General features: G+C 37.2%; 5 protein-coding genes across 7 annotated transcripts; 3 read left to right on the forward strand and 2 right to left on the reverse strand.

The window, feature by feature from the left end:
- The first annotated feature begins 1318 nt into the window (after positions 1-1318).
- LOC111458688 (beta-1,3-galactosyltransferase GALT1-like) lies at positions 1319-5950 on the forward strand. 3 transcript variants are annotated; one of them, XM_023101476.1, is made up of 8 exons: positions 1319-1669; positions 2227-3096; positions 3507-3733; positions 3821-4102; positions 4483-4611; positions 4680-4859; positions 5259-5366; positions 5442-5950. In XM_023101476.1, the coding sequence occupies exons 2-8, from the start codon at positions 2343-2345 to the stop codon at positions 5655-5657; spliced, it is 1896 nt and encodes a 631-aa protein (XP_022957244.1). In that variant the 5' UTR covers positions 1319-1669; positions 2227-2342; the 3' UTR covers positions 5658-5950. The 3 variants fall into 3 exon arrangements, with proteins under 3 accessions (XP_022957244.1, XP_022957243.1, XP_022957245.1); XM_023101477.1 differs by having other exon boundaries at positions 1336-1354; XM_023101475.1 differs by having other exon boundaries at positions 1319-3096.
- A 42-nt stretch (positions 5951-5992) lies between these two features.
- Positions 5993-7515, reverse strand: LOC111458689 (50S ribosomal protein L18). Its single transcript, XM_023101478.1, has 5 exons — positions 7259-7515; positions 6888-7122; positions 6643-6731; positions 6411-6563; positions 5993-6334 (listed from the first exon to the last, which is right to left on the reverse strand). Exons 2-5 carry the CDS (start codon positions 7033-7035, stop codon positions 6179-6181), a joined length of 546 nt encoding a protein of 181 aa, XP_022957246.1. The 5' UTR covers positions 7036-7122; positions 7259-7515; the 3' UTR covers positions 5993-6178.
- A 602-nt stretch (positions 7516-8117) lies between these two features.
- LOC111458226 (E3 ubiquitin-protein ligase RING1-like) lies at positions 8118-8845 on the forward strand. Its single transcript, XM_023100738.1, has one exon. It carries the CDS (start codon positions 8205-8207, stop codon positions 8808-8810), a length of 606 nt encoding a protein of 201 aa, XP_022956506.1. The 5' UTR covers positions 8118-8204; the 3' UTR covers positions 8811-8845.
- Positions 8846-11813: 2968 nt separating this feature from the next.
- On the forward strand, positions 11814-13643 carry LOC111458624 (cyclic dof factor 1). Its single transcript, XM_023101384.1, has 2 exons — positions 11814-12029; positions 12354-13643. Exons 1-2 carry the CDS (start codon positions 11910-11912, stop codon positions 13383-13385), a joined length of 1152 nt encoding a protein of 383 aa, XP_022957152.1. The 5' UTR covers positions 11814-11909; the 3' UTR covers positions 13386-13643.
- Positions 13644-15630: 1987 nt separating this feature from the next.
- Positions 15631-17108, reverse strand: LOC111458677 (transcription factor MYB117). Its single transcript, XM_023101454.1, has 3 exons — positions 16577-17108; positions 16054-16488; positions 15631-15954 (listed from the first exon to the last, which is right to left on the reverse strand). The coding sequence occupies exons 1-3, from the start codon at positions 16941-16943 to the stop codon at positions 15761-15763; spliced, it is 996 nt and encodes a 331-aa protein (XP_022957222.1). The 5' UTR covers positions 16944-17108; the 3' UTR covers positions 15631-15760.
- Positions 17109-19885: the final 2777 nt, after the last annotated feature.

Here is a 19885-nt window from a genome sequence, read left to right on the forward strand (position 1 = left end):
ATGTTTTGCCTAAATTTCAGCCTGGACAGCTTTCTTCAGCGTCATCAATCTTCCCTTATATGTACTAATTTATTTATTATTATCAAAATAATTGTAATAAAAAAATTATTTCTCATAATCTTGCTTCCCCTCTCAATTAATAGGAAACATTTATTATAAGAGCATGTACACATCTTATAAGCCTGAGGCTGACAATAATATGTAACAAGTCAAAGAAGATAATATTTATTAGTGGTAGGGTTGGATTATTATAAATAGTAATAAAGTCAGACATCGGGTGGCGTGCCAGTAAGGATGCACCAACTCATACTTTTTTTTTTTTTTTTCTTCCTTAAAAGGGATTGGTGACACAAAAATTGTTGTTATTGGTTTTCACGTTAAGAAGTCATTTAGTGCTTATATCCTCAATTTGGTTCCTTTTCATTTGTGTGGTAGATGAGTCATCTACTCTTTTTTCGAGAAAAAGTAATCTCAAATATACTGGTCCATTTCAAAATTTTATAATTTGTTAAAATGCATATTTTCATTACTGTCTTTAAACTAAATAAAAATATAAAAAAAACACTCTTCACACTTTTTTTTTTTTTATATATTTTATTATTATTGGTAGATCATAAAATTTAGTTGAGGTATTTTCTGTTAAAAAGAGTTATTGAATTGTGATTTATTTCCATATTTTTAAAAAATTATTGAATTATCATAAATTTGTCATAAAAATTGCATTATTTACTCCATTATTGAATAACGATATAACGAACATTTACTTTTAACATAAGATATCTATAAAGAGGAGCTCGTGAATATAAACATTAATTTGTGTCTGTTTGTTTTTCTTTTTAGTCCATAGTATAATTTAAATCGAATTCCACGGGTTGACATAATCAAAATTAAGACTCCTCCATTATACAATTCAATTCACACTCCTAACCTATTTTAGGGGTTTGATCACAACGTTTCACCAAATGGGTCCTTTCTTTGTTATTCTTTAATGTATTTTGACAAATAAGTGCAAAACTCAAATTTTATTTCAAAAAATAATTTTATTCCTTTAAAATTATAAAATTGCCACTAATCTTTACTACTACTTTATAAATTCATTAAAAGCTGAATAAAAATCAGGAACAAAACATTTTTTATTTCCAATAAAATAAAATAATCTTTCTTTGTTGGAAAATTGAACTGCCGTCCAAGGGCAGCCATAGACTCAGCTTTCAATTTGTAATTGAAATTAAAAAGTGGAGTTGAAAATAAAAAATGTCCAATCAGAATCGGCCACGTACAACGGTGATTTAACTTATTTATAAAAGACGGCTTCACGGCATTGGACTTGTCGCGAAGGAGGAGCGACGACCAGGTAGCCCGGAAGATAGTCCCGTTACCTATTTTATTTATTTAATTAATTAATTTGTTGACGACAGGTAGTTGCATTGTTAAAATTAAATTAAATAAATAATTTATGAAATTTGAAGTTTGATGATCTGTGCTTTGACGTCCACTCCAAGCTTGGAACGACAGCGATCTATTACTCACTGCAACTTCCCCTTTCTTTCTCTGTTCTCCCTCGTTTTCTTCTTCTTCTTCTTCTTCTTCTTCTTCTTCTTCAACCTCTCTAATTTGTTATTTTCTCTGCATTTCACTCCGCCAGGACTTTCCTCTTTACATTTTCAAGGTAAACTTGCTGTGTCTCTGTACTTTTTCTTTATACGTTCTTCTCCGATTGAGTGTTGAGGTTCTCAGTGCTTCTTCTATGGAACGATACATTGTTTTTGGATCTCGTTGTGTTTTCCGTCGCCGGAATTTCCTACTTGAACAACGCGCTGTTTTGCTTTTTCTACTTACTTTCCTCTTTGTCTTGCTTTTTTGTTTTGTACTTGTTTCAATTTGGAGAAATTGTACCTGGTGAAGTGCGGATGAATTGTTTGTTGTTTCTGTTCAGTCTTCCGTTTCCTTTCTGCTACACTTACTAATTCTATTTGAGTGTAGCGTTTTTTATTTTCTTTTTGAGAAAATGTTTTGTTGCGATTTACGCGGGATGTGAGTTCGGATTATTTATGTTGGCATTATTTGCAGAAATTGGCTGCACTATTCTCTTGTGCATTGAGTTAGTATTGATTCGATATTCTGCAATTAATGCATGTCGAAACTCTTATTTAAACTATATCCACCATTTTTTCCGAGGGATATCTGTTCTTTATTATCAATTCTTTCCTGTAAATATGTTTTCAGAATTAGTCTCGAGGAACAACGTTTCAAGCTATTGCCACTTTAGTTTCGTTTATGCTTTATGATGGTGGAGTTTGGGCTTAGAGCTTTTGCCTATTAGCAATTGTTCGGTCGCCGGAATGAAGAAAAGTTATGGACGGGTTCTGGTTGCATCCTTTTGTATGTTGCTGTTGATGGTTTATGTTATCTCGAGAAGTTCAACTCGGAAAAATTATTATGCAACTCGCTCGTTCAATTCCGTTGATCCTCTTCAGTGGCTCAATCCTGCAGTTCCATCTGTAGTTCAAAATCCTGAAATTGCTTATCAAGTGATTACTGCCGACTCCATAATATCCAGTCTCTTCACTCAGGGAAATTTTACTAATGAAGAGAGACAATATCTTCAGACTTGGAATCATTTAAGAAGCATTACTAATTATACCCGAGGGTTGCCTAATGCAGTAGAGGCCATCAAGGAAGCAGGAGCTGTATGGAACAATCTCAAGACTTCGATCGAAAAGGAAAGGCTTGGTTCTACAAATGAAAGTGCACGTGCAAAAGAGAAGCAATGCCCTCATTTTCTGACCAAAATGAATTCTACGAAACTTGACAACAATGGCCATAACCTAAGAATGCCTTGTGGCCTTACTCAGGGTTCTTCCATCACAATCATTGGAATTCCAGATGGTCTTCTTGGTAACTTTCAAATTGACTTGACAGGGGAACCACTGCCTGGGGAGCCTGATCCATCCATCATTTTGCATTATAATGTTAGGCTTTTGGGAGATAAGTTAACTGAGGATCCTGTAATTGTCCAGAACACCTGGACAGTTTCTCAAGATTGGGGAGAAGAAGAGCGATGTCCATCCTCTGTGTCTGACGACAATGGAAAAGGTATAGATGTCTATCACATTTCCTTTAAATAATTCCATGCATGCCCACTAATGTAAAATAACTAATTTAGTCAATTTTCTGTATTTAAAATATGGAGTCTCGATTGAAATCTGTTGATTCTATTTATGAACAATTCAAGTTTGCTTACAAATGATCTCACCTTGAAACTTTGTTACAAAACAGGCCATATGTGCAATATTGTAGTATGGCTTGCTGATGGGAGAATTAGTACAACGTCCACTCGAACTACCTAATGTGTTTCATAATTGGTTTATCAATGGCCTGGGAAATTGGGAACGTAGCATCCACTAACTTCGTAACATTAAAATGAACACATATCTTTCTGCCTCCCTTAACTGAGCATTGTTTCCATTCACTTTGAAATTAATGTTGTTGATTTTATATGCTAGTGGATGAATTGGAAAAATGCAACAAGATAGTAGGTAATGTCGAAACTCGACTTTCTGAATTGAACAAGAATTTCAACAAATCAAAATCTACGGTGCAAGGAGCTAAAGCAAAACCATACTTCCCCTTCAAACTCGGGCATCCATTTGCTGCTACACTTAGAGTTGGAGTAGATGGAATCCAGACGACAGTCGATGGAAAGCATGTTACATCTTTTGCTTACCGTGAAGTAATGTCACCCATTCTTGTATTAATTGTCTTTACATTGATCTCTGAACGATCAATCTTATGCTGTTTTGGCTTGCTTCTTATTCAGACTTTGGAGCCATGGCTAGTCAGTGAAGTAAAGATTTCAGGAGACTTGAAATTAATTTCTGTCCTGGCAAGTGGTTTGCCCACATCCGAGGATTCAGATCATATTGTTAATATAGAAGCATTGAAATCAATTGCCCTCTCTCCGGATAGACCATTAGATCTTTTCATTGGTGTTTTCTCCACAGCAAACAATTTTAAGTACCGAATGGCCGTTCGTAGAACGTGGATGCAGTATCCTGAAGTACGGTCAGGGTCTGTTGCAGTCCGCTTTTTTGTTGGGTTGGTGAGCTTCGCATATACTCTTCTTCGACTGAAAAGAACTTTGCCTCTTTAGGCTACCTATTCATTTTGAACCTGGTGGTTTCATAAGATAGTCAAGCTATTTTCGCATGAACCTCATAGTTTACTTCCAATGTTTATCTTTGAGCCTCATGGCCACTTCTAAGTCTGCTCACAGAGTGAAAGTGAGTGAGGTGTTTCATAAGATCGGCTACACTATTTCAAAATTTCATTATTAGAATACTTGAAACGGAATGATTCATCAGTTGTTCGTATGAAATTCTTCCATGCTTATGTTTCTTTCATCATCTACCTCTTAAAATTCCTATATTATGAATAAATTTCAGTGCTTTACAATCAGTTTGCATCATTTGCGTTTTACAGCATAAGAACCAAATAGTCAATGAGGAAGTGTGGGATGAGGCCCGAACATATGGTGACATACAGATGATGCCTTTTGTTGACTACTACAGCCTTATTACATGGAAAACGTTGGGTATCTGCATCTTTGGGGTAAAGATTCGTTCTTGAACTGAATGATGTGAGTTTAGCATTATGATTTAATCTCACCATTCCGGCAGGCAGAAATTGCTTCAGCAAAGTATATCATGAAGACAGATGATGATGCCTTTGTTCGAGTGGATGAAGTTTTAGCTTCTTTAAACAGGATCAATGCACAAAGTGGATTGCTTTATGGACTCATCAACTCAGATTCTCAACCTCACAGAGACCCTGATAGCAAGTGGTACATTGGTACGGAGGTAATTTTCATCTCTGGTTTTTACTTATACGGGCAAAGGATCTAACATTGCGTGGATAACCCAAGGCTAAATATTCATTTCTATTTTCTTTCACTTTTATGGGTCTTATCTCTCCTCTGCTTTACTGAAATATCTGATTTGCAATATGAAAAGAACTACCCTGAAAGAAACGCTAACAGGCGAGCATTTGTTCCCCCACGTTTGAGTTTGTCTACTTTGAATTTGGCCGATTTTTCTGTTAAAAAAGAGTTTGTCGAATGTGGAATAATGTTCGCATTTTTCAACAAGCTTGCTCAGAATTTGGGTTCCATTGGCCTATGTAGCGCATACTCGATCAATTTAATAAAAGCAAATAAGTTCTTTTATACCATTTTATATTCATTAATTGCTCCATTGTAGGAATGGCCCGAAGAGAATTATCCAACATGGGCCCATGGTCCTGGGTATGTAGTGTCTAGTGACATAGCTAAGACGATATCCAAAAAGTACAAAGAAGGCAGCTTAAAGGTATCTGTTATTTCTTTGCTCGAAGAAGGTATTATTCCATAAATGATATTCTAAATCAGGATGTTATATCCTCAGATGTTTAAATTAGAAGATGTAGCCATGGGAATCTGGATAGAAAACATGAAGAGAGAGGGCCTTGATATTCGTTACGAGAAGGACGAGAGAATTCATATTGAAGGCTGTAAGTATAATTATGTGGTTGCTCACTATCAGGGACCTCAGGAGATGCTCTGCTTGTGGCAAAAACTTCAGGAAGGAAATGGTGTTAGATGCTGTGGTCCTGATAACTAAGATGACTTGTGTTCTAAGCAGCCTGGAAATTGAGTAACCATGCTGACGATCACAAACCAGATAGACTAAACAACCATACCAGGATTGATTCCCCTGAAAGAGAAGAGGTAACATGAGGAATTTTACACCCTCTTAACAATTGCTGTATAATTAGGTGTTACTGTAGAGAAGAATATTTAGTATAGAGTTGCTTGAAATTTTGAACATTTCAAGTAACCGAGGGAGATGTTAGAATGAGCGTTGTAGCCTGCACAGTTAGTATATAGTACCAATAGGTGATCAATTGAATTTTACCACATCATGCATAATCACAATTCGATTTCAGTGATGTTTGTGCTGAAAATGGTTTCTGTTAAATTTGATCAACGATAGATTTCTATCGAGTATCTCGGAGTTTTATTGTCCAAACGATAATTCACTCACCGGCGTGACAGCTTGGCTTTTAACAAGAGATACACAGCAGACTTTGTTATTATAACAGGCATTTACATTTACAACTTGGCTTAGTTCTTGGCATATATCTATCGTTGCAAGAACCCATAGCCCGAAATTGCAATTTCAAAGGCTTGCATTTTCTCTCCACGAGCAAATCCATTTCGATCGTAAGATGATATTTCGTGTATGTTCAAGTCTTCACATGCCTTCACAAGTTCTTCACCAACATGCTGAGCAGCTTCCTGTAATCGCCAAACCAACAAAAAAGCAATCAGACCCTTTTGTAGTTTGTTAACAGGACTTTTGAGGAAGACTTACGATGGTGGTGCATGAGGGACTTGGACGCATAGATTTCTGTAAGGTGCTTCCATAAAACAGGCACTTCTTGTTCTGGTCGTCAACCAGCATTGCATACAACTGCTTATCAGAACAGAATACTGAAAGCCTTGGTTTTGTAGAGCTGCCATTATACTGCTTGGCGTTGAAAACCATCAAATGTTTTAGAAACTAAAAGAGTTCCAATGTTAGTATAAATGTATTTTGTGCATACCTTTTTCTGGAACCTCCTGTTTCTAACTTTTGCACTTTCTGTTTTAGAGTTTCCTCTTGCTTGGATCATCAACGGCTTCACATCGCAATCTACATGGAATGCAAGAACTCGTTATAAAACAAAATCCATCTGGTTCCAGTAATTGGTATAATAGATATATGCCAGTTTGTGTCCAACATCGTCCAAGATCAGAACCATAGATTATCATACAGATTAGGAGCTAATGCACGTATTGATTCACTTACGTCTACGTTTCAAGCTGGGAAAGTTAAATGGCTTTGACTGGAACCAGAAGGGGGTAGGAGTTTTCGATAACAGACCAGGAACATTTAGAAAATGCATGCCACCATTAACTTTTTCAAAATTTATTGTATTGAGAGGTAAAGAGGGCATTCTTGAAATGATTTTTATGCCCAATATATGTTGTACGACAGGGTCTTCGTCAGTCAGGAATTTCGTCGAGCACGTTGCACGCAATCCCTGAAAAATTGGTTGACAATCCAGAACACAAAGCCAATCAAAACCCAATCACCGTATTGAAAACAAGACTCATCAATAGCTACACCCAACGGAAATAAGGAAAGAAAAAGGCCCACAACCCAGAAGTTTTGATTACCTGGGAGAGAAGATTTTAGCTAAGTGAAATGCAGAAAAACCATCGGTAAGCTACGTGAAGCTACCAGTCTAGTCAGTGTTCCGCCGGAATGAATGTGGCTTGGCTGTGTGTGCCGTTGAAATTCTCCCCGCCGGCAACTTGGCCTCCTTGTGACAGCAGGAGAAAATACGTTTCCTCCTCCGCGTATACGTTGAAATTCTCTTCCTTTTCTTGAAGTCCAACCCAGAAATATCTTCTCAAAATTGTGTCTTTTTATTGGGTAAGCACATAGCTTTATTTTTTTTTAATAAATATATTTAATCCTTAAAAAATTATGTTATGTTATAAACTGTATACATTATTGTATCATAGGCTAAATTATAACTAAAATTAAAGTCATGAAAACTCAAAGTGGATAATATCATATTATTATTGAAGTCCGTGATTATAATATAATATCAGAGCCATGGAGAGGGAAGGTTGTTCGAGCTTTATTGACCTCAGAGGAGACTCTGTGGTGTCTAATATCATACCATTATAGAGGTCCATAATTTCTAACATGATATTAGAGCTATATTTGATAACTTCATAAGTCTCGCAAATGGTTGTGTAGTGTCAGGATGGTATAATTATCTGATATGCGTGGTTTACCAATTTAGCATACCTTAAATTAAGGTCATAATTTCCACCAATGTTATTGAACTTAAAAAAAGAAAAGACAGAGAAAAAAAAAAGTTATTTATCCATTGGTGATCAATTTTGATCTCCTCCACGATTGGCCGTTGAAAACAAAAAGAAATTCGGCCTCGAAACGTTTAAAATTCATCTCAAGACTCAAAGCTTCCAGATTCTTCTCCACCCTTCTTCTTCCTTCTTCAACCCGTCCTCTTAAAAACCCTCTCCCCACTACCCCTTTTCCCCTCATTCCACTCTCTAATTCCCTCTGTTTTCCTCTGTTTTCTCATTAATGGCTTCCGACCCAGTCGCTTCTGAGCTTTCTTCTGCCTTCGAAAGCCTGGTTTTCATCAACAGAGACATCTCTCCCATCGCACCCCTTTTCTTGGGTTTCGCCTCCGTCATCCGTTCAGCCGACCCTCAATCCCCAAATCCAGAAATTCAAACAATACCCACTTTGCCGAACCGATTCATCTTCTTTAATCCCTTTCCCCCTCAATTGATGGTGATCCAAGCCACTCCCAAGGAAGGCCAACCCCCTGCCTCTAAAGCCTCCATCAAAGCCATGCCCTCTCTCCCTGTCTCTGAACTTACTGAATGTGTGATTTGTTTAGAGGAGATTGAAGCGGGTGACCTCGCCAAACAAATGCCCTGTTCCCATAAATTCCATGGCGATTGCATTGAGAAGTGGCTGGAGTTACATGGGTCGTGCCCTATTTGTAGATATCAGATGCCAATTGACGATGAAGATGAAGGAAAGAAGGTTGATGAAGAAGGGTCAGAGAGGAGAGGAGAAAGGGAGATTTGGGTGAGTTTCTCTTTTGATAATGTTACCAGAAATGGGGAATCTGTTCAAACCCCCCCTTCAACATATTCTGATCATTCTTTTGTACAGTGAAATGCTTATAAATATCATTATAATTTTTTCAATCCTTATTACCAACTCATGGATACTTTTACTTGTTTAGCAAGAACAATTCACAAAAACAGATTAGATGTCTGATTCTTTTGGATTAAGTTAAGAGTTCACATGAGACATTTTGATGAACACATTTATTCTATCAAACTCTCCCAGTTGGCTTTGGAGTGTGCCGATGATTCGCTTCAGAAACTGGATAGTCATTGTACTGCAAATCCATTCTATCATTCAATAACTTTTGCAGTGGCTGCTTCGTCTGCCATTGAACAAACCCATCAATTCAAAATCATTTCATTTAATAATACATGTACACATACCTGATGTGCAGCTTGGGAAGCTGAAAAATCTTGACCAAGATGGATCATAATTGCAGCTCCTGTGAATATAGAAACTTATTAAGATGAACTGAGAATGACATTAAACAAGGTTTGAAGGTTGTGTACCTGATGCAGAGAGGAGTAGAGAGAGAAGGATCAAAACCATAAGGAAGTGTTGGGTTTGGCCTGCCATTTTCATTGCACGGTTTTGATCTTCATCCACTTGTAGCTCACGTGTTTATGTGTTTATATATATATATTGCAAGAGAATGGGTTGGTGAAGAGCACATAGAAATCTTTGATTTAAGCTTAAACTCTTTGTTTTGATCTCAAAGTCACAAATTGAGTGGGGATTACAGAAAGAAGAGATATATATCTGGAATGATGAACAAATTGTGGTGTTTCATGGGTTGGTTTGAAGGTCAGTTTTGAGAAGAGAATCAAAAAGTAATGGAGTTTGATCCACCATGGAAGTGGAGAATGAGAAGGAATGAAGAAACAGAGCACAGAAAACAATGGGAAGAAGTATGATGAACAAGTTTGAAAAACCATTTTGGTCAACCTTGTAATGGATTGTGAATGGGAATTTACCATTGTAATCCCATCTGGTCGCCCAAAGCAACCTCATTTCTCACTAAATTTGACACCATCATTATTATCAAATATTTTCGTGTCCTTCCCATTTATATCATCATCATCCTCTTTCTTTCACAATGATTCATGATTAGCGAGAAAAAAAATCGAAGTCGATTATTAGTGGTAATTCTACCGACAAGATTTGTTGGTGCTTTCTTTTTGTGAACGTTATTGCTACCATGGAGGCTTCTTTGTACTTCAACGCCACGCTTTTTGGTCAATTATATATGTCTTAATAAGTTAGGTTATGCTTACTCTACCATCATAGATTTAAGGCATGTTTGGACTGCAAACAATGTCTCACATTAGTTCATTCATTAGTATGAGACCTTTTAAGTGATACCAAGAGCAAAATCAAGTGGATTTATAGAGAGATGAAGTTTAACTTACAGTAACGTTCAAATAAATGAGATGTCATGTTTAGATTAGATAAATTATATTATACATAATATAATAAATATTTGAGATAAAAAGTTTCAATTGGGAAATGATTGGGCCTAATTGTGTAAAAACGGGACTTTTGGGGAAAATATATTTAAAAGTCGAGGAGAGGAAAATATTTGGTCGTGGCTTGGCCGGACTGGTTTAAGCTGGACACGTGTCCATCACTAAAGAGAGAATATGCCTCCTAACTGGACGGATGACAGCCACTAGGAACAAGATATTTCAAAACGAAAGATGTCCTCCTTTCTGCTACCGACACGTGTTCATTAACCTTTTTGTAGTGTAGATGGACGGCTGGGATGTGTTTAGATGAGGCTTTTCGTGTATCTTTTGTTCGCGGGAACTTGATGGAGACGGAGCTGATGTGGAAGAAGACAGTTATTAAGTCAGTGCCATATATGAGTGGCACCGTGGTGGGCCCCCGCCACGTGTTTATTTTACAGCTCAGCTATCCCGGCGCCGAGTACTCGCCCAAAAACTCGACGCCCAAAACTCTTCTGAACTCATAATGACATGGGACCAAATTTATTTATGGGTTCAAATTTTCATTTAAATTGTCATCTATAAATTTAAAAGAATAATGAAAAGTCAATGACCAATTAAATAATTACAAAATTGGTAATTTGTTAGGCATATTGTTAGAAAATTTTAAATATGAAGAACATTATTCATACCTAAATTGATAAAATTAAATTAAATTAACTTATAATTTTAAAAATATATCTAAAATGTAGATAAAAAAAAAAACAAAAGAAATATTGCCCATAATTATAATTTTAAAAATATAGTTATTAAGCAAAAGCATAAATAATTAAATTTTAAGACCAATAATTTTTTTTTTTTTTTTATGACTATTCTTTTACCATAAATGTCTCATTTCAATGTATTTAGTTCAACCTTATTTACTTAAGTTTTGATATGAATTACATGTCCACGTGTTAACCCGCATTAATATACATATTTAAAATTATGTCAAACTAAAAGATAATAAATTTTTAAAAATATACCAGTGACATTTTAATTTAGTTTTAAATAGCAACATTTCTAATATAATAAATGAAAATTTATATATTTAATGGTAAAATATAATTTAACCATTTACATTAATTATTAATTTTTCTTTCACTAAAAGTAATTTATATTAAATTACTTTGATATAGGAACCTAAAACTTAGAAGAAAAAAGGTTTTAAAAGAAGCATAAACAAAAGAGATTATGATTAGGGGGCAAAAAAGCAGAGCCTAAAGGCACCTACAAAATTAATGTAAAATAATTAGTTAGCCATAAAATTAGGGAGGAAGAAAGTAAACGAGGTGGCCGAGGAATTGACCGGAGGGAGAAAAGTTAGAAGACGAGTAATCGAGAGGGGTGAGAAACGTGGCGATGCTGACATGGAATAAAAAGGAAAAAAAAATCTTTTTAACCAATGTGGGGGATCTAACAGCACAACAAGGATCTTCTGTGGCCACATGAAATTGTGGTCCACAATATTCACCCCATTGCTGACGTGGAACCGCCCACCTTGACATTGTCATCTTAAATCTCCTTCTCCATTCTTTTTCTTTCTCTCAGTCTCGAACTTCTCTCTCTGGTCGGCCAAACCAGACAGACGAACCCATAGAAAAAAAAGAGGGATTTGAAGGTTAGATTGTCGGGTTTGTTGTTGAATCCGAGAACGAAAATGGGTGAAGTCGAAGTCAGAGATCCAACCATAAAGTTGTTTGGAAAGACGATTGCTTTGCCGCTCAACCATGGCGGATTTGTTTCTTCAGAATCCTCTGTTCCTAAAGCTCGCCAAAAGGTTCCACTTTTTCATGGCTTACTCTGTTTCATCATTTCAGAGTCTCTGTCAATATGGCCTTCACCTTTTTCTCTCTTTCTGGGTTTTCTGGTTTTTTTGTTGTTCTTTCAGTTTTAATGATTTTCAGTTACGTTAAAGACTATTAATCCAATCTTTCGATTGTCCGTTGACTTCAAGTTTTCGTGGACTTAATTGGGTTTCTTTTTCTGTTCGGGTTTTGAAAAATGGATTGAACTGAGTTTAGTCCTTAATCCTCTGTTATTTAGTCCTTAATCCTCTGTTATTCTGTGTATTAAGACTTCAAATTTGAACTTTCCTGCACAGGGAATCTCATATGAAGAATTGGCATCGCAAAAACAGGGGAATGGCAGTGCGAATCAAATTACAAATCAAGCAACGTCTGAAGTGAGTGAGAACCAATCAGAAGAAAGAGAAATTTCATCTCCAAGAGCTTCCAAAAATGGAGAACAGAGTGAAACAAGCATCTCCCCTGACAACAAAACCTCAAAAAAACCAGACAAAATTCTTCCTTGCCCTCGATGTAACAGCATGGACACCAAATTCTGTTACTACAACAACTACAATGTCAATCAACCTCGTCATTTTTGCAAGAATTGTCAAAGATATTGGACCGCCGGCGGGACCATGAGGAACGTTCCGGTCGGTGCCGGCCGTCGAAAAAACAAAAGCTCTTCATCTTCCCATTTATGTCAGTTAATAATTCCCGACGGTGGAATTCACCACCATCAATTTCTTGGGAAAAATGGAACCTTTCTCACGTTTGGATCAGATACTTCGATTTTCAACTCACAAAACTGTAACCAAAACGGAGATGACCATTCGAGTAAATCTTCAATTACAGCTTCCAATTCCTCGGACAGAGGAGATAAAATCACCTCACAGCAATCAACCGTGAAAAATGTTTTGCCTTTTACACCTCAATTACAGTCATTTACAGGGCATTCATTGCCTTATTCTTCAATGGCCCCGCCGCCGTTCTACCCCCCTGGGTTTCCAGTGTCGTATTACCCTGTTCTGCCGTACTGGGGCTGCACAAACCCGCCATCTTCGACAGTAATTAATCACAATGCTCAAAATTCTCTCACAAACCCTTCTGTTTTGGGGAAACGTTTGAAAGTGGATGATCCGAATGAAGCTGCAAAGAGCTCCATACGATCACCACTTGGAATTAAGCATGAAAAGGCTGCTGCAAGTTCCATCAAGGGCGGTGCCCTTTTTGCTTCTTTCCAACAAGCTGCAAAGGGGAAAGAAGTAAACCACATTGAAAGTTGGTCGCTTTTGCAGGCTAATCCAGCAGCCTTTTCTCGGGCTTTGAAATTCCATGAGATTGCTTAGCATTAGAGTGGAAATTCTTGTTATTTTCCCAGCAGAGGCAGTTTAACGAAGACAAGACTGTAGCACACATCCAACACGAGAACTCCACCTGAGTGGAACCCATGTTTGGTGGTGGCTGGGGCATCTGCTTATGTCCAGCTTTCTTGTGCATTATTATTACAAGTGAGATATATATACCTCTTCTACCCTGATGGAACGCTACATTCTTGGCTGTGTAACACACATATATATTATATATATTTCGAAATAAATTATACTTCAGACCATACGATATTGTCTGCTTTTCTTTGAGCATAAGTTCGCATGACTTTGTCTTAGACTTTCCCAAAATGTCTCATATCAATGAACATGTATTCTTTTTCCTTATAAACTCATGATCATTCTCTAAATTAGTCAACGTGAGACTCAACACGAAGGACTATTAAAATCTCCCCTCAAATATTCATCAATTTGTGTTAACTCTCAAGCAAATTACTTTTCATCAAGAAAGTTCGCTCTCTTTGTCTAATCATATGAGATCCCATATTGGTTGGAGAGGGGAACGCAGTACTTTTTATAAGGATGTGAAAATCTTCCTCTAGCATACGAGTTTTAAAGACTTTAAGAAGAAACTTGAGAGGGAAAGCTTAAAGAGGACAATATCCGCGAGCGGTAAACTTGGGTTGTTACAAATCAACTCAACAAATAATCAACCTAGCCAATTGTGAGATCCCACATTGGTTGGAAGGGAGAAAACGAAACATTTCTTATAAGACTATGGAAACCCTAAATGTATTTTAAAACTGTTAAGTTAACGACAACACGTAACGAATTAAAGCAAACATATTACGCCAATATTCGACTTTAGTTACCTCTAATAACGACTTTTTATATGCAGAGTGAGTGATCATCCTACAGTGATAATTGGTGGGTTTGCTATGGACACATAGAGACCACATGTTGTTGTACACTAAGATTGATTGCCATTGGGGAGGGGACCCAATTGCATGTGATGCCATAAACTTTCATTATCATTGTTCCCATCTTCCACCTTCGCTTTCCCTCTTCTGCTTCCTTCATCCATTTTCATTTACATCATCATCTTCTTTACTTCTATGTCTATTCCTATACCAAATATTGTTTGATAGCAACAATTCAGCTTTTGAGTTGCTAAAGGAAAAGGGTTTGTCCTGATCGATAAATTGTGGTTCAAACTAGCTTTAAACATAATCATGTAGGGATTTGATCTCAAATTAAAACCAATAACAATAATAATAGTAATAATGCATGGTTCTTGGAGAAAGTGTGTTGAAAGCAAAGTTTGGAAAAGTGATAGCAACTCTGCAATGTGTGCACCCAAAAAGGCAGATTTGGACAAAGATGGAACAGCTTGTGAGTTTGAAGTGTCCCCTTCAAGTGGACAACTCCAAATAACTCACCACTTGGGAGTTTGTATCATCAGAGATATTCATCATCTTCCCTCCTCAGATAATGCATAGAGCCTGGGCTCAACCCACCTTCCCTCAATTTCTCTATCCTTTCATAAACTACTTCACACACCCCCAAATCCTTGCTTCTTGGGCCAATTTCCATTCTTGGGTTCTCTCCTACAAATAATTCTTCTTTTATATATATACACATGTTTGCCTCCACGTAAATGGATTGTACGATCCCTCGTTGGTTGTAGAGAGAAATGAATCATTTTTTATAAGTGTGTGAAAACCTCCTCCTAACATACATGTTTTAAAATCTTGAAGAGAAACTCGAAAGAAAAAGTAAAAAAATGACAATATCTATCAACGGTAGACTTGGACTGTTACAATATACTATCACGAACACCTGTTAGAGAATATCTTAATAGATGAGCTAGTTGAAAAGATAGCAAAAACGATCATTGAAATAAATTTTCTTTTACCTAAAAAATGGTACGTCGAGTTAAGATACAATATGCATGATATAAGATTATGACAAAATAAGATAGTCGAGTCTTACTAGTACTTAATACCAAATCTTTTACTCGAAAAAAAAATAATAATAACCCTTAGCTTAGATGTGATTAGATGTGATGTGTTTCCTTCCTCAAAAGTTGAAACAACCTTAATTTTAACAAACAAAAAACACAAAATATGTAAACAAGCCAAGTTTGAAATCACAAGAAGTTGCTTGACACGAATGGCACAAAACACAGACAGTACACGTCGAGGAAACATAGGATAAAAAAAAGCAACCAACCTTAATAAAAGCAAAACAATCTAAGATTAAGGATACTTTTAGTCTATATTATATTTGAATAATAATAATAATAAAATCAAGATGTTCCACCACTCACTACATTCTTCAGTTTCCTCTCCTAATCCATTGCAGTGAGGTAATCTACTAATTATTATTCTCACATTTCAACTTCCTGTGGCTCCAACTCCAAGAAAGTCAATAAATCTTGGTGATGAAGAAGATCCACCTGTTGCCACTTGTGATCCCCCGACGCCGTCGTTTGCCGCCGCCGCCGCCGTGTTACACGCCCCATACTCACTCTGGCTTCCTGGTACCAGAATCCCATTGCCTGTTCCATCCCAAAATCTGCTCTTGGGATCTGCACACACACACACACACACCATAATAACCAATGCCCAATTCATACCATACTCTGTAATGGGTAACTAACTGTATGTATATTCAATCAAAATTTAACCTGGAAGGACATTGAGATTTGAAAGATGAGCACATGAGGTGAAGAACGGGGTGTCACAGGGCATTGCCTCTGCTCCAGCAATGGGCATTTGGGTTAAAAACGCATAATCAACAGCACCAATAGAAGCCTGAAAGTTTGGCATATTATGATGCTTAAGGAAGCTCAAATCTTGGTCCATTTTAGTGTAAACAGATTGGGTCAGCTTCCTTCTTCTGTAACAACGAGAATGCTCTCTATACTTCCTTGCCATTATGACATGCCAATGATTCTTCACTGCATTATCAGTCCTCCCAGGAAAAAGCCTTGCAATCATCGCCCATTTGTTTCCATATATCCTATGAGCTTGCATTAGCCTCTCTTCCTCTTCTTCACTGAATGCCCTTCTGTTAATCCTTGGGTCCAGTTGGTTAAACCATCTCAATCTGCAGCTCTTACCTTCATAAGAACACAAACAGAAAACATTTCAAAAAAAAAAAAAAAAATTGAAATTGAAAGAAACATAATATGATTGTGGGTGTGTTACCGGATCTTCCCTCTAGCTTCTCTGCAATGAGGTTCCAATTTTGGGGGCCATAAATGGCTACGAGCTCTCTCAATTTGGTGTCCTCTGCAGGCCTCCAATGGCCTCTGGCACAGAGCCTAGACTGAGCCCCAGTGGGTGTAGTAGTATTATTATTATTAGCATTGGAACAAGAAGCTGGATTAGCGTTGTGATTTTCAACAAATCCATCGCTGAAATCAGTCTCTGAGCTTCTACTCATCATAGACTCACATGAAAATGGAAAATCAGAGATGGACATGAGTGCAGAGTTGAGATCAAGATCCATGCTTCCCTCCACTTTCATACCATAATCATCATCAACCAACATACCCATTAGCGGCTTTTTCATAACAAAGCTTGCATTTTTTGTAAAAGGGGTTGAGATTTATAGGCCAAAGTGGAGGCGTTTGAAGGTGGGTTGGGAAAGAAATGGAATATTGCAGTGTACGGAGAGGAAGGGGAAAAACTTAGAGGAGGAGGAGGGTAAACAGTAAGAGAGCTAAGAGATTGCAACACGAGCACTGCTGACCAATTCTGGTGTAACCCTTTTTAGCTAACACGTTTGGATTTATTTGGGTTGCTTTTGGTTTTCTATGGACATGGACATCGCCCTTTCACTTTCCTTTTCCTTTTCCCTTTTAATGTTCTTCCCCATTATTGTAATCACTCTTTAACACTACTTTTTTAAACAATTGAACGCTCCAAGATGGCCTCAAACAATGAGGAGATTGAGAACAATAATAAACATACCAAATTTTATTTAACAAAATCGTACGCCTCTCTCTCTCTCTCTCGCTTTCTATTTATGAATCTCTGTGAAGTCAGTGGAGACATCAAACCAAACAAATCTTCTGCTATCTTTGTTTTACCAATCCCAATACTTTCTTTTGTAACTGTTTCAAATTAACTAATAAATTAAAGGGGGAAGGAAGTGGTAGATCAAATTAGGGGATGTGGGGAGGTGGGGATGTGGGGAAAGGGTCTCTCCTTTCAGTAATTTTGTATTTTTAAGTTCAACCCAACTTAGGGTTAGAGGAAGTTAAAAGGGTCATTGGGTTTATATCATCAAAGTCAGACTTGTTGGCAGTGAGAAAAAGGTGATTTTGGCTCCTCTACGTTCGTTGGTGGAGGTATATAAACCTCTCTTTAGCAGACGCATTTTAAAATTGTGAGTTTAACGATGATACGTGACGAGCCAAAGAGGACAATATCTGCTAACGATGAGGTTTGCCTATTACAAATGGTATAGAGTCAGACATGGGATTGTGAGCCAGTAAGGACGCTGAGTATCACCATCATGTCTGAGTCATCAAGGGAGCGGATTGTGAAATCTCACGTCGGTTGGAGAGAGAAACGACTTATAAAGGTATGGAAACCTCTTATAAGGAAACGTATTTTAAAATCGTGAGGTTGACAGTGATACGTAGCAGACCAAAACGGATAATTTTAGGATGAATCATAATGGAATGAAATTTTCTTGAATAGTTACGAAACATGAGAATTACAAAAATGTGTTTAGGGTTTAAGGTTGGAAAGTCAAAATAAGAGACATATTATTTTTCAGTTCATACTCTTAGAAAGAATGTTTCGTTATCCTCTCCGATTGATCGGAGTCTCACATTATATAAAGATTTACAAATTTAGTTAAATTATACTGTTAGGCTAAAATACTATAAATGTTTGAATTGGTTTTTATAGTGTTAAATCCATCTCGTATTGTTAGAATCCTAATTGGTCAAATATTGAAACAGCGGTTCATATGATTGAAGCATGGAGAGAGAAGGTTGAAGTGAAAGGAAGAAACCCAATTGGAAAAAGGCAAAACACAGTGTGTTGAGTTTGATGAACCTCAAATTCAGAAATATGAATAGGGTGTGTGTAAGTAAGAGTTGTTTTGTGAGGGTGAAACTGAGGGAGTTCTGGTTTTGGGTGTTTGGTTTATGGTTTATGGGGTGCGAGTGGCTGTCCCTCTCTCAAATGCCAATAAAAGAGAGCTATAAAAATGATGGGTTGGTTGTCTGTCACTCCAGTTTCCAGCAGCATATAGATAGATAATAGATGGATAGATAGTAGGCTTATGGCTGCAGTAGTGTGCTTTGACGCCTTTCTTTTCAGTGCAGATTTCAGCTTTCAGAACCCAACAAAAGTAGAAGAGATGGAAAGAGAGGGTTTTGAGTTTGACACCTTAGTTATTAGAACACAGACAACCCTGTCATGGCTGCTGCTGCTGCTACTGCTGCTGCTCACACACATTGTCAATCACACTCATCTAGCCCCTCCCCTCTTCCCCTTTTCCCCCTCTTCCCTCTTCCCCCGGCCTTAACCAACTGAGGTTGACCCACCAAACCCCCTCCTTTGCCTTTATTATCAACAAATTTTAACACCCTCCTCTCTCCTCTCTCAATCACTCGTGAACTTTGTTGACCCTCTTCCTTTCCTTAGGTCCCCAAATTCTACACGGGTGGAAGAAGAGAATGAAACATTTTTTATAAGGGTTTGAAAACTTCCTTCTAATAGACGTATTTTCAAACTTTGAGAGAAAGCCCAAACAGAAAGTCATTTACTTCGACCAAACCAAGAGTGTTTAGAAAGGTTGTATATGTAGTGATACCCTCTCCAATGAATTCTTATCATGTTTGTTTGGTTGGGGATATATCTTGAGGCATTGAATGGCTATTTGAACACATGGGTGGATAAAGTAAGTTTCATGATATTGTTCATATCATTTCTGTCCTTTTAGGAGAAGAGAAGTTAAAGAGGGGCCTTAACTAGAAAGCCAGTAAAAAAGAAGCAGAAGGGTAGATTTTTTCACCCAAAGGAATGTACTTGGAATGGAGGATATCACATGAATGGCTTAGGGCTTACATCCTCAACAGTGCTGAAACAAAACAAACTTTGAAGCTGAAAATAGAGAGTGAGTGGGTTTTTCTTATTTTTTATTTTTAATTTATCTCCTTGGGAATCCCAAAATCAGACGTTTCATTCAATTCATTGTTTGGCACAGTGTATCAGGAATGTACTATCAGCTGTGACAATGGGGGTGAACAGTCATGGGTCAAGAAACAGAGCTTCCAACAACAACAACCACCAACCAAACAACACACTATCTCCATTAATGAGCTATCAAACTCTGAGCCATAGATCTCGAATTCATCATGCATCTTTCATTTCGACTTCCTTCCAAACCCATCTATCAATCCAACCTCTGAATCAATACATATAATCCATTCCCTTTTGGTAATTTTCAACCTTGCTTCTTTTAGAATCACCACAAAAACCCTTTAATCTACT

The sequence above is a fragment of the Cucurbita moschata genome, unplaced genomic scaffold (assembly GCF_002738365.1).
Source record: "Cucurbita moschata cultivar Rifu unplaced genomic scaffold, Cmos_1.0 Cmo_Scf00021, whole genome shotgun sequence".
NCBI lineage: Eukaryota > Viridiplantae > Streptophyta > Magnoliopsida > Cucurbitales > Cucurbitaceae > Cucurbita > Cucurbita moschata.